This window comes from Labeo rohita, chromosome 2 (genome assembly GCF_022985175.1).
Source record: "Labeo rohita strain BAU-BD-2019 chromosome 2, IGBB_LRoh.1.0, whole genome shotgun sequence".
NCBI lineage: Eukaryota > Metazoa > Chordata > Actinopteri > Cypriniformes > Cyprinidae > Labeo > Labeo rohita.
The window spans coordinates 8,968,026-8,983,088 of NC_066870.1; the positions used below are offsets into that span (position 1 = coordinate 8,968,026).

General features: G+C 37.8%; 1 protein-coding gene across 1 annotated transcript; it reads right to left on the reverse strand.

Moving 5' to 3' along the window:
* Positions 1–587: 587 nt before the first annotated feature.
* Positions 588–7,659, reverse strand: LOC127177012 (patched domain-containing protein 3). The gene is made up of 4 exons (XM_051128964.1): positions 6,940–7,659; positions 6,325–6,446; positions 6,079–6,224; positions 588–2,122 (listed from the first exon to the last, which is right to left on the reverse strand). The coding sequence occupies exons 1-4, from the start codon at positions 7,657–7,659 to the stop codon at positions 588–590; spliced, it is 2,523 nt and encodes an 840-aa protein (XP_050984921.1).
* Between the last annotated feature and the right edge of the window lie 7,404 nt (positions 7,660–15,063).

The following is a 15,063-nucleotide window of genomic DNA, read 5'->3' on the forward strand; positions in this document are numbered from 1 at the left end:
ATATGCCTAAGAAAAAAAAAACTTGCATATGAAATGATTTTGCAAATCAGTGGTCAATATGACTGAATATCAGTGGAGTTATGACTGAACTTCGTATAAATGTCCACAAAATTTGAAGACTTTCTGACTGTATATAAGCAGTAGGCTATTTTAGACAGGAAAATGTGAAAGACAAAAAGGGAGAATCAATAAATAATGAATTTATTGCTTTTGTGTAAATAATATGTGATCATGTAATCCATAAAAAGTAACTGTAGCTTGATTATGTGTATTTTAAAAGGTAATGTAATTTAATTTTGATCTAACTACAAGTACTTAATTTTTGGAATCTGTTTATGTAATCCAGATTACATGTAATCAGTTACTACTTAGTCTGATTACAATTACATCTTTTTGTGCATTTCTGGGATAAAAATGATATGGAAGACATTTAAAACAACATGTTTGAAGATCTGGTTTGACTATAGTTTGAACATGCTTGTAAGTGCTTTAAAAGTAACTACAAAAAATTGTCTTTTTAAAATATTTTTTATTCAACGAAATGTTAATTTTACAATTGTATTGAAAATGAGAAGAAGAAAAAGCATTCATTGTTGCGGCTGCCATAATTTGTGGCAAAATCCAAAGAAAGTTAGAAATACTGGAATAAAAGCAATGCCATGAAGCAGCCCAAAAGTAATGACCAGGAGCACAATGGTGAAGAACGTTCTGAATATGTAACTGCTGGAAGCTGAAAGCACAACCACACCCACAATTGTAGACAGAGCCCCTTGAAGTATGGGGTAGCCCAGGTGTGTCATTGCCTGCACAACTCTTTCATTCACATCAGGCTTAGTACTGGACACAAATGTGTAGGAGATATGGGCAGAGAAGTCCACAGAAAAGCCAATGCTAATGACCAGGTTTATCATGGAGATTGAATCAAGACTAATGTTAAGCAGTGCCATGAAGCCGGTGACTCCCAAAATGACTGAAGTGATGGCAAAGGCCACCCACAAGGCACAAAGAGGATTTGGAATCAGTACAAGGGAGATGACCAGCATTACTAGAGTTGCCACAATGACTGTCTGAAGAGTGATATTCCCTATTACTGTATATTGATCATGATATATAAATGCTGGATGGTAGACCAACAGTGGACATGGGCAGCTCTCTGCTGTCTTCCGTAGTGAGTTCAATATGATCTTCTCTGTTGAATTTTGAACAGCTGTCTGAAGAAACAGACGTGAAGCAGTTATTTCATTATTGGTTATGTTGACATCCTGTTTGAGCATTGGTTTGTGGTCCAGAAACTGATAAAGATGTGTTTTAAATGGACCTTCTGAGCTGATGTTGTTATTGTGTTCCTCGGCATACTTTTCGAAGGAATGAAGCCAAGATGTCGACAAGTTCTTTACAAAATTCAGCTCTTGAAACTGTACAACACACAACTCAAGTTGATTGCGTTTGCTCTCCTCCCAATATGGAAATGTGTCGTTGATGGCTAACATTACATTTGGACCATAATAATCAAAGTATGTCTTTTCAGCTTCATAATATTGGACAATGTATGATTTATCAAGAGCTAGGTTCTTGAGATCAATTCCTTCCTTAAGTTGCAGGCAACCATAAACACTAACAGCGATGTATGTTAAGTAAATTAAAATGACTAATGCTTTACTCCAAACTGTTGTCAAAAATGGTCCATAATACTTCCTGAAGAACAGTGTCATTGGGTGCTCCTCCTCAGTTCCTGTGTTATGGTCGTAAGATCCTCCAACACAGCAGAGAGTATACAATTTAGACCGTCCTGGTGGGACCTCGTCTGGGACCTTCATGCAAGTCAGCCAGTGTCTGTTTGCCCCTTCCCTTCTGCCATTCAGAGCCAGACAAGCTCCAAAGAAAGTGATGTTATAGAAGTAGGAGAACAAGATAGCCGTGCCTGCATACAGGCAGAAAGACTGAACAGAGCCGAAGGGATTGCCGTAGCTGAGGTAGAAGGCTAGAACGTCAGTCAGGGTGGTGATAGTAATGGAAACGGCTGCCTCCCTGTAGGTATCAGCCATGCGTTTTGGCACCGTGTCTTGAATGTTGGTCCTTTGCCAGCTGGAGATCATGATAAACATGTCATCGATACCGATTCCTAGAAAACAGTTTCACATCTTGGAATGAAAATCTGTCAGTTAAAGTCCACTGCCAGAACAAAAATTTACCGATAATGTACTCACCCCCCTTGTCATCTAAGATGTTCATGTCTTTATTTTTTCAGCTGTAAAGAAATAATGTGTTTTGAGGAAGACATTTCAGGATTTTTCTCCATATAATGGACTGCTATGGTGCCCCAAGTTTGAACTTCCAAAATGCTGTTTAAATGCGGCTTCAAACAATCCCAAATGTGGTTGTAAATGATCCCAACCAAGGAAGAAGGGTCTTATCTAGCGACACAATTGGTTATTTTCATTAAAAAAATAAAATTTAAATACTTTTTAATATCAACCGCTCGTCTTGTTTTGCTCTCCCTGAACTCTGTGTATTCTGCCTCAAGACAGTTAAAGTATGTTGAAAAATCCAATCGTATTTTCTCCCTCAACTTCAAAAATCATTTGAAAATCACCCTACATTGCTGCAGAAGTTCTGACCCAGTCTTTGCAAAGCAAACATGCAAAAAAGATCAAACACCCTTAACAAAAAAGGTAAAACAGCGATATAGGACGATTTTGAAATTGAGGGAGAACATGAGATGGGAATTTTTCGACATACCCTAACTGTCATGAACCAAATAAGAAAAACAGTTTAGGCAGAGCGAGACAAGATGAGCATTTGACATTAAAAAGTATATAAATTGTATTATTTTTATGAAAATAACCAATCGTTTCGCTAGATAAGACCCGTCTTTCTCGGCTGGGATTGTTTACAACCACATTTGGGATCGTTTGAAGCCGCATTTAAACTGCATTTTGGAAGTTCAAAATCGGGGCACCATAGCAGTCCATTATATGGAGGAAAATCCTGAAAAAAACATAATTTCTTTACGGCTGAAGAAAGAAAGACATGAACATCTTGGATGACAAGGGGGTACATTATCTGTACATTTTTGTTCTGGAAGTGCACTTCTCCTGTAAGGAGGAGAATGTGAAATGTAGTGCTCAGTATACTTTTGTGTTTACACATTTTGATCGGGTAATCCAATGTGACTTATAGCGAGTGGGGTAAGATGTGTCACCCCCTTAAATGTCACATGGCCATTATATATTGGCACTGAAAATCTGCCCATGTCTGAAAATATTTATTATGCATATTAGTCAGTTGTACATGTATTAAACCATGTAAATGGTTAAATTAAGCATTTTTTTTTGCCGCAAATGGTAGCATGTATCAGGTAATGTATACCAGGTGAGCTACTAGCAGTGAGCTTTGCTTAAAAATGTTGAAAAATTGTTTCAGTAAATTGAAATATTCTAAATATTAAATATTTTTTGGCTGTAATATAAAATATAGATAACATACAGCAACACTTTAGAATGGGATTGTGTACAGTATTACTAAATAGGTATTTAGGTAACACTTTAGGTTAGGAACCAATTTATTTCTGTGCAGTGGAACAGCCGTAACAAATTTTCAAACTTGCTGTTATTATCCTCTACCAATTGTGGGGTTGAATATGTTCAGAACAGTAAAGATAATAAACAATAGCTGCAAGCAGCAATTACCATGGTTCAAGCACTTTAAGGCATTTAAGCACTTATGAAAAATAATCAATGATTTGGTGACTGTTATAACACCAGCTGTGGTCTGATCTCCCTAAAACTTTGCATGCTTGTTAAGAATCAACATCACATGTGCTCACAATGTTTTATGAAGTTTTGAGTTTTCCATGCAGCTTTATATGCTTTTGGTTATATTTGGACAGGCCCCTTTTCTAAACGACCCCATTACAGCTTGCCAAAGGGTAAATTTCAACTTTTTTTTGATAATTATTGACCTACAGAGTCCAGAGAATTGCACTGCAGTGTTTTTTCCCAGACTGAGCAAAAAATGTAGGACTAGTTTGCAAGAGTAGGTTATTTTTTTGTTTGTTTTGGGCTTATTTCTACATTTTCTCAATCATTTAACAAATGGTTTAATTGACAGCAGTGGTTCTAGAGGCAAAGTTGTTCAGAACAAGGAGGTCTATTGCATGATACGAATATTGTACGTATGTGTGGAAAAACCATGCTAAATACAATAGTTTACTCCAGGGCTGATCAACCCTGTTCCTGGAGATTACATTCCTGCAGAGTTCAGCTCCAACCCTGATCAAACACACCTGAACCAATTAATTAGGATCTGAAGGAGCACTTGATAATTACAGACAGGTGTGCTTGATCAGGGTTGGAACTAAACTCTGCAGGAAGGTAGATCTCCAGGAACAGGTTTGGGCAGCCCTGGTTTGCGCCCTTGAAAAATGCAAAATCCCCCCCACAGTGGCCAATTTTTTTCAAATTTCTCACAAACCTTTAGGGCCATGAGTCAAACAGGCCCACCGAGTTACGTCTGATCGACCTCCGTTAACCTTGTCTAATAGGTGCTCAAAGTTCATCAGCCTATGGTGGCCATATTTTTTTGAGATGCGCAAATGTCTTTATAGACCACTTTGGACCGTGTGTACCTATTTTCATGACGATAGGACAACCGGTTGCATAGTTATGCCCATTTTTATGTTTTTTCCCCTCTTATAGTGCCACCAAGTGGCCAAGCTCAGCTCTTACGTACGCGTTGTAAGTTTGACGAAGATATCTTGTTCGTTCCGTTCAAAACTTATAGCTGTTTTAGTAAAAATGCCCCTTTCAAACATTTTGGTGTCCCTTTGCAATGGAGAGTTAAAAGTTCAGCTTTTTTTGGATAATTATGGACCCTCACTCTCTAAAGAATCTTCCTGCACTGGTTTGGTTCTGATTAAAGAACTAAAATTTCAAGATGTTCATGTCTTTCTTTCTTCAGTTGTAAAGAAATTATGTTTTTTGAGGAAAACATTTCAGCAGTTTTCTCCATATAATGGACTGCTATGGTGCCCCCAGTTTGAACTTCCAAAATGCAGTTTAAATGCGGCTTCAAACGATCCTGAATGCGGATCCCAGCCAAGGAAGAAGGGTCTTATCTAGCACAACGATCTGTTATTTTCATTAAAATAATACAATTTAAATACTTTTTAATCTCAAACGCTCGTCTTGTCTTGCTCTCCCTGAACTGTGTATTCTGGCCCAAGACAGTTAAGGTATGACGAAAAACTCCAATCATATTTTCTCCCTAAACTTCAAAAATCATTTCAAAATCATCCTACATCGCTGCAGAAGTAACGACCCAGTCTTTGCAAAGTGAACATGCAAAGATCAAAGGGCCAGAATAAAAATAGGAAAACAGCGATATAGGGCAATTTTGAAGTTGAATGAGAATATGAGATGGGAGTTTTTTAGACATACCCTAACTGTCATGAACTTACATTATTATTTTAATGAAAATAACCGATCGTTCCGCTAGATAAGACCCTTCTTCCTCGGCTGGGATCGTTTACAACCGCATTTGAGATCATCTGAAGCCACATTCAAACTGCATTTTGGAAGTTCAAACTCAGGGCACCATTGAAGTCCACTATGTAGAGAAAAACGCTGAAATGTTTTCCTCAAAAAACGTGTTTTCTTAATGACTGAAAAAAGAAGGACATGAACATCTTGGATGACAAGGGTGTGAGTACATTATCTGTAAATTTTTGTTTGGAAGTGGACTTCTTCTAGAATTGGTTCGCAAAAGCAGTGAACCAAGGATTCCAACGACATAAGACACTTGAGCCTGTGACAAACGATTAAGCAGTTATGAGCGGTTTAGTAGATTTGATTGCTGTAGCACCCCCGTCAGGCCAACTGGGGCAAGCCTTGGTGACGTTGTAGAGTAGACGCTATAAGTACTATTATCCCTCCAAGTTTCACGTCTCTACAACTTACGGTTTGGTCTGCCCAATCAGTTTTACGTGGAGATTGCTGATCCTTGGCCATTATATCAATTACAATAGGGTATCAACGCTACGTGCTTGAACTCCTAATTTTCTAAAATACATTATCTTACCAAGAATAAGGAATGGAGAAGATGCCACAGTAATAACAAATGGCACCTTTATGAGTAACAGCAACCCAAAGCTGGACAGCACAGCTTGTGCAGTGGAGAAAACTCCAAGAGAAGCCACCCATGCTTTATTCCTCACGTTGTCAAACCTGTTGAGTGTAATGAAATAATACATAACTATTTACAATTAATATCAGATTTGCAATCTTAAAGATTTTTTTTAAAGTTCATGATCAGTATTACACAAACCTCAGGCAAGATATTATTGAAAACGAAATGGCAAGAAAATAAGTAATTGCAAAAAGTTCAGTGACAGATTGGGTACTCTTCTCAAACTCCTTTTGTCTTGACATGGATGTGAAATACGATACCTGAGAAAAGAATTATCATTTAGTGACACACTTAAGATTGATTAGACTAAGAATCACACTATGAGATACAGAAAATGAATGTAAGAATGCTTAAACCAGTTGGCATTTATTATAAAGATAGCTCACCACAAAACATTTCATAAAATGTTGCAAATGGCCTTTGATTGTATACACATGATGCAATGTCTTAAGTGTGGCTGAAGTGCACTTTTCTCCCCTGAATATGCAAACGATGAAGCACTTTTATGTGACTTGCAAAAATATTATGCAACATTAATGTGTTCCATAATTTAGGAAACTGACAGTTAAAAAGTTCTCATGACTGAGCTCATGTTGTTTTAAATTTCACCAGATTAATCTTTCATGTAGCATTATAGTAATTCTTGAATTTGGGTATGTTTACAAGGAATGTATGAGAAGATTCAAAACTGGGAAACATTTACAAATTTTTAACACAATGATTCAAACCAATAGTGACTACAAAGATACTTACTTCTGTTTCAGAGGTCGTTACATTAGAAAGCAAGTCTACCAGTTCTTGAAGCCAGGCATCTTCCAGTGTATTATTGCTCTCTTGCAGATAATAGAAAAGTCTCATTGCTTTGGCACTTTGAACAACTCCACTGTTGTCCACCTCCACCTTACTAATGATATTTCCCATGTGGATACAACTAAGTTCAGAGTGACAGTACTCAGGATACGTTATATTGACTAAATGAATGTTGCTGGCATTGTAATTTAAAATATCAAGCATTACGTTAGAGTTGCACGATCCGTTCACAGCTGCGCAAATATCCGAAAACTCAAATTGCTGTGCGTCACGAGTTGCGGTGATTCCTCTAACTTCTCCATCTATGCGGATGATCTCCTCTAGTGCGGCAACACTGAGTATGTTTGTCTGAGAGGAGAATATCAAAGATGCAAAAACCCCGTCAGTGTTCAATCGTATAATTGAAAATTGAGAGTCAATTTGTGGAAAAGTTTCTTGAAAGAAACGCCTCTCCACTTTAGCACGACCGTTTGTCGGTGTGAACTGCTCCACTATGTCGTTGGATTTCAGGTCATTCAGAAAGTAGAATCCTCCTCCGAGACCTGCGGACACCGCCAGCGGAAAAGTGACGAACCACCACGGGTGGAGCCCTATGAATTTACCGACATTTTCAAAACAAAGTCGGATGGGCTTTTCAATGCAGTCTGTGATGCAGGACACCATGGCTAGGCTACTGTAGAGATGTGCACTGATCTGTGCACCTGGCGGCGAGGAGATGTGCGGATTATATATACCTCATTTGAATATGTACAAACACCTATTTTTGTTATTGTAAGTAGCTGTTGTAAATGTATTTGCATGCCCTCTCATTTAGGGGTGGGGCATGCATAACCGTACTTGTATACAAGTAAGTTACATTTCACCAAATATTCACATTTCACATATTTTGTTTTAGTGTGCCAGTGTGAAACAAGATGTTTCCAGATATTCCTTTCAGCATTAATTGCAATAATCCAGTGCGATTTTTGTATGCAATTTGTATGACATCAGACAGCATAATCCACACTAAAATCTCATCTCAACATCATAAATCCCATCTATAATTTCATTAAGAAACAAAAACGGTCAAACACCTGCTTCAAAATTCTGTTAAACTGGAATATAAGTAATGCGTATTATACCTATTTAAAAATAGTCACTGAATGATGAACCAATGGTGGGAAGTATTCCCTGGAATAAAAACCCATATATAATATAATGAAAAGGCAGTCTAGACATTGTACTTGTGGGAATGTCTAACATTTTTGGTGGTAAATGGAAATTTGCAAGTGACGTCAAAAAGACATGAAGAATATAAAAAGAGCAGGCTTACAGTAAACAAACAAAAACAGTGCTGATACAAAGGATCTTTTTAGTTTTTGTCTTTTGGTATCTTGGAAACTATTTCCTTTAGGATTGCCTCTCAAACCTATAATCAAAAGGTTGAGCTTTTTCTGAAGGAAACAATTTTCTGAAGCAGTGATCCAGGTACCTCCTGTATATGTGGAGCAATTAGCTCCCAGTGAAACAATGGACCTCTGAGAGCGCAGACAATGGGAAAACTCTTTAGAAAATTGGCAACGATTCTGAGATCTTCTGACAGAAATTGGAGAGGGATCTTGAGAAATAGTAGTTCTTAAAAAAAGTTCCCTTTGTGTGGATAATTACAAACCTGACAGTAAATGGACATCTTTTAGGCCCTGAGAAAGCTTTTTTAATGATAGATGTAAACTTTTACAAATCAGACTTAAAGTAATTCAATTTGATGTTTAATGTAAAAGTTTACCAGTCTGTCTAAAATTAATTCAGCTGGGTGTTTAATAATAGTTTCGACATGCAAAGGTACACATACAAAAAATTAATGCCATTAAGGATTCTGTTATTTTTGTCTTTGTTTCAGGAAAGGTTTTGTAGATGGATTATTAAAAATAAATGTCTGGTGCAGAAGCAGCATCTTATCTTGCTGCTGAAATGGCAGTGGAATAGGTCACAGAGCAGCACAAAAACTGGAGCTGGTAACCCAAGGGTGTCCCATCCCATGTACCCTGACTGTACATTAATCGAATTTCTAATCGTGATTACAATTACAGATGCCACAATTATGTAATCATTCAAAGGCACAATTACAAAAAAAAAAAAAAAAAAAAAAAAAAAAAATCCACATACATTATACTGCTCTCTTAAGAGTGTGTGTATTTTGTGTTTGTTTGTTTTTTCCTCTTTGTTTTCATTTATTTTTTTTTATATATATATTTAAAGAAGAAACTATATATAAAATGTGTCATGCAGTTGCTTCAAACAATGGTATAAAGCTATTCTAAACATCATTCAATGTAAATTGTGATAATCGTAATTAATAATCGCAATTAAAATTTCAAGGGAATAATCAGCAGTTATGATTTTTGTCATAATTGTGCAGCCCTACTGTACATAAAGAGTCATACTGTATTGTGTTTGGGTTAAACCCCTGCATGAAATTTGACAGATTGTATATTTATATTTAACTTTGTCTGTTTATATTATTTTATCATTTAAAAGTGCCAGATGGTGTATGTTTGTACATAAGTATATTTGTGCTGTTCAGGTCTGTATGTAGTGATCAGTCAGTGGGTATATGTATCTGCACTGTACGTGCTGAGAGGGGTCCAGGGGTTTGTTTAAATGTGCTTGTTGTTGAACTGGTACTGTTATAAACAGTAGCCTATTTAAAATAAACTATAAACGAAACTGAGTTTTGGAGCATTTGCGGTTCAGAGGCCTTTTGTTTTGCAGTGATGACCGCAGTAAGTGGTCTGCTGCCCTCTTGCGTTTGGATCCAAACTTTCAGCCTTAATGTGAAGTAAAGAAGAATAAACCTGAGAGAAAAATAACAAAGCCGTCGATGCTAACTAAGAAAACCTCTGATTTTTGGCTTTTCTCTCTTTTACTGTTATTATTATTATTATTATTATGGTTGTTGTTTTTAATTAATGCTAATTATACTTTGAAATGGCGCCATCACGGACACACCGCTGGATTGTTAATTATTTTGCAGAACATTCTATTGCTATTATAACGTCATACTATACAACAGTGCTGCTGAAATCTTTAGTTGGTGTGTGACTAGGACAAATACAAGGTGCAGTATCTCTCTTTCCGTTAAGATATCTATACAGAAATACCTAAAATAATCCTTAACTTGTGGTGAAATATATATTTCTGAAAATAGCCTTCCTGATATATTCCTGATATAACCTTGTACTCCAGTTATATCTGATCAAATGCACACTATCATTCCTTGATTGAAATGTTATGAACAGCAGCTACGCTAATTATTCTCTGTCTGCTTTCTGGTTTTGCCATGGCATGAACATCCTGAGGTAACTAGGATTACACAAGTTTCAGTCTGGATCCGGCTTCTTATGAAGATTCAAGATGACGCCAATCCCACAGAGGACCTCAGATCACACCAACCCTAAACCAACATTCAGAACTACCAATTTTTCCTTACATTACTCAGTGACAAGAGACAGGAAAGATCACAGAACACCACTAAATTAACACGGTAAGTTAAGTTACCCAAATTTTTACTCTAAAACCTGAATGTTACATATAAATATGGGGGTGCTGAGAGGTGCTTATTTAACATTGTGCAGGTTGTTTATAGAGATAGATTGTGGCTACATTTATGCATTACATTTACATTTATGTATTTAGCAGATGGTTTTATCCAAGCGACTCGAGGTTCATAAGCAATGTGCCTCAGAGCCAATATTTACAGTATACAAAGCCACTAATTTAGCTTTTTTAAATAAATGTGGCGTTGTATACTGTGAATATTGTTGCCTCTGTTACAAATTGTTTATGCTCCTCTATAGTAGGTCACTTTGGATAAAAGTATGTGCTATATGTATAAATGTACATGTAATTAAAAATGTATAGATAGATCCTTGTTCTGTGTCTGTATTCAATTGCTATTCCTTGGTGCCATTAACAGCTACCTGGACCAACCTCTGGTGGCTGTCTTCCCAGCTCCTGGTTGTTCCTCCTACCTTTCTGACAGCCAATAGCTTTGGCATCACTTCTGCTAAGAGTTCTTCCCCACAAGCATCCACTGCCATGGTTTTCATTCTCTGCTCTCACAAAGATTGACGTTACTCTACCTGTCCAACCTCCGAAGTCACAGACCAAACAACCTCCCCTATTTGTGAAGACACAACTTCCATTCAATCTACTGCAACCATCACTGCCTTCAAGAAGCAGCTGAAGACGTGCCTCTTTCTCAAGCAGTTCACTTAGACCACAATTATAATTTAAGGCACTTTGTATACGAACATCCTAGGTAGGGGTCCAAGCTTCGAAGATGTTGGAACTCTGAGGATGCAAACTAAGTTGCATAAAAATTGGCCCACAGAAGCATTAATCTTTGATTTGGGTTACCGTTCTCTGTGTATTCCAATTCCAATGGAATTTGCAACTTGCTCGGGACAAAATGTTTGTTGTCATGAGAGTTTGTTGTCAATAAACTAATTTATGAATGAAATGGTGTCAAGTATGGATTACTCTGTGAAAAAGTAGTGCGCGATGATGGACAAACTTTAGTTGATGGGCATTTGCTGCATGACAGTGAGGCTGACAGAGGTAAATGGAACCAATCCATAAGCCTTAAAATAAGCAGTTGTAAAAGTATATCCACATTGCATTAACACTATATTTGCACAGTTAAGAATATTTTAGTGTGACAAAATGGCCTTTTCTGTTTACAGTTATATCCATTGTTATCTTAAACTTTAAAAGCTTAAAGCCCTAAAACGAGAGAGACTCTTTAGCCTAAGCAAAATGGAAGTTTTAACATAAGAAGTGCTGTTATACTATCATACAGTGCCTTGCGAAAGTATTCGTACCCCTTAATTTTTTCCCCCCATATTTAATGTTGCTGCCTTAGGCTAAACTGCTTTAAATTATATTTTCCCCACATCAATCTACACTCCATACACCATAATGGCAAAGCAACAACAACAACAACAAAAAAAAATTAAATGATTCCATTGCATAAGTATTCATACCCTTATCTGGGATGCTTGAAATTTGGCTCAGGAGCATTCATATTGCTTGTAGATGATAATACACTTTGAGTGAAGTTAACCTGTGCCAATTTCATTTGAATGGTTATGCTTTGGAAATGCATATCAGAGCAAAAACCAAGCCCTGAGGTAAAAAAACTTGCCTAAAGAGCTCAGAAACAGGATTGCATCAAGCCACACATCTGGGGAAGAGTTGAAAAAAAGAAAGAAAAAAGAAAAAAAATGCTGCATTGAAGGTTCACAGAAGCATGTAGTCTTAACTGAAGAAGTTTGAAACAACCAGGACTCTTCCTAGAACTGGCCTCCTGGCCAAACTGAGCAATTAATGGTGAAGGGCCTTGGTTAAGACTGGTGACCTGAGCTCTGTTATCATATGCAGAGATAGGAAAGACACAGAAGAACAAATAGCACTGTAGCACTCCAGCGATATGGCGGTGTGGCAAGACTCACATGAAAACACATTTGGAATTTTCAAAAAAGCACCTAAAGGACCCTCAGACTGTGAGAAACAAGATTCTTTGGTCTCATGTTTGAAGGAAACCAAGCACTGCTCATCACCTGCATAATACCATCCAAAACGTAAAGTGTGCTGGTTGCAGCCTCATGGGACTTGTCAGAGTAGAAGGAAAGCGCAGTGCACCAAAATATTGAGATAGCATTAATGAAAACCCAGTCCAGAGCATTCAGAACCTCAGACTGGGCAGAAGGTTCACCTTCCAACAGGACAATGAACCTAAGCACACAGCAAAAGTAGTTTATAGACAACTCTGTGGACAGCCTGGGCTTAAAGCCAATCAAATATTTCTGGAGAAACCTTAAAATGTGTGTCTGCCCCCATCCAAGCTCACAGAGCTTGAGACGGTAAGAGGTGAAGAATGAAGAATGGCAGATAATTGCTAAATGCTGATGAGCAAAGCTTGTTGCATCATACCCAAAAGACTTGAGGCTGTAAAGGTGCTTCAGCTGAGTACTGAGTTAAGGGTATGAATACTTGCAGTGTGCATATTTCTGTTTTTTTTTTTTTTTTTTTTTTTTAATAAATGTACGAAGTTTTAACAGTTCTGTTTTTGCTTTGTCATTATGGTGTATAGAGTGTAAATTTATGTGAAAAAATATATAAAGCAGTTTAACATAAGGCAGCAACATAAGAAAATGGGGTATGAATATGAATACTTTCGCAAGGCACTGTACATGTGACTGGGAGTGCTCTTTAGGTAACCCACATTTGGCTCCATCACTTACTTATGGCCACACCACCCTGAGCGTGCCAGACCCCAAATAATCCAGACCTAGGCATTGTGCCACGCTTTCATGGGAGTATTCTTTAAATAGCCCACTTTTGGACACATCACTCACTTATGGCCACATCATCCTGAGCGTGCTCATTCTCGTCTAATCTCAGAAGCTGGGTTGCACCTGGTTAGTACTAAGATAGGAGACTGCCTGGGAATACCAGGTGCTGTAAGACAGTGGATCTCAGTTACAATCCTGGGGACCCACTGCTCTGCACATTTTGTATTTCTTTTTTATCTGATACACACACAGTTTCTACCAGGATGAACCAGGTGCTAGTTCAGAGCCAGTGCTATTGCCAGTGTTATGCCAAATTCTGACCCTCGCCAGATTACTACCTCCCTCCCCCCCAGTATTAGAAGGTTTAGGATTAGGCATGGGGGAGGGGTTAGGATTAGGCAATCAGGTAGCGATTTCAACGAGAGGGGGTAATAATTTAGCAGGGGTCGAAAATGGGCACAACACCGGTTTGGAGTTAGTTTAGCTGGTAAGCCTTCTGAGAACCAGTTTGCCTTTCCACAGGCTCGAGAGCCACCACAGAGCCAGGTCTTACATCACTAAATATCTCTCATCTTTCCCAGCAACACAAATACACCAGGCTTGCTTGAGATGCACTGGCGCCACGCAGACCGAGTGGCATACGGCACCAAAGCACCGCGAGAGCGATTGGAGAGCAGACAACTCAAAACTTTAAGTATTTGAATTGCTCTCGATTGCACTTCAACACCACATGCATCCTTAGCAAGCCTAATATCAACAATGGCGGATGTTGCGCTGCTATTGATGTTCATGGTTTTAACTACGTCGACATCCAAACACAAAGAATCCGACGTGTTCGTGTTTACCTGCTATTTAAAAATTATGGTCAAAAGTTTCTTGGTGGTCACAGTAACCCTGCCACCTGCTCCTGAAGCAAATGGTTCTTCTAGACCAGCCATGTTTTGATTCTACTTACGAACCACTTTTCCTGGTTCAGAGCTGGTGCTTTGAGTGTCAAAAGACAAAGAACCAGCACTCAAACTGCCTTGGTGGAAATGGGACATGGGATGAAATTTTCCCCTATTACTAAGCCACACATTCAAAGGAACATAGGTGGCGCTGTAGTTTTTAATGCTAGATATAGCTAATTAACTGCATAGTGAATGACTTATAAAATTTAGTAATTATGAAATTTAGTATTGCTACTAGGTAACTATATGAACACTATATTTGGTGACAACTGGCCACAAGTTGCTGCACAGTAACTCTGGAATCGTCATGGAAGAATAAATTTGACCTTACAAGCAGGCCCTGCCACTGGCCCGGCCACTTCAGACCGAGTGCTAGGTCAAAAGCCACAAAACCAGTAGCAGGGGTATATTTGTAGCAACAGCCAATACATTGTATGGGTCAAAATGATCTTTTTTTTCTTTTATGCCAAAATCATTAGGATATTATGCATAAAGATCATATTCCATGAAGATATTTTGTCAATTTTCTACCGTAAATATATCAAAACTTAATTTTTGATTAGTAATATGCAAGAACTTCATTTGGACAACCTTAAAGGTGATTTTCTCAGTATTTTAATTATTTTGCAACCCTCAGATTCCAGATTTTCAAATAGTTGTATCTTGGCCAAATATTGTCCTATCCTAACAAACCATACATCAGTGGAAAGCTTATTTATTCCGCTTTCAGCTAATAAACTTTATCAATTTTTAAAAACATCGACCCTTATGCTTTTTTGCGT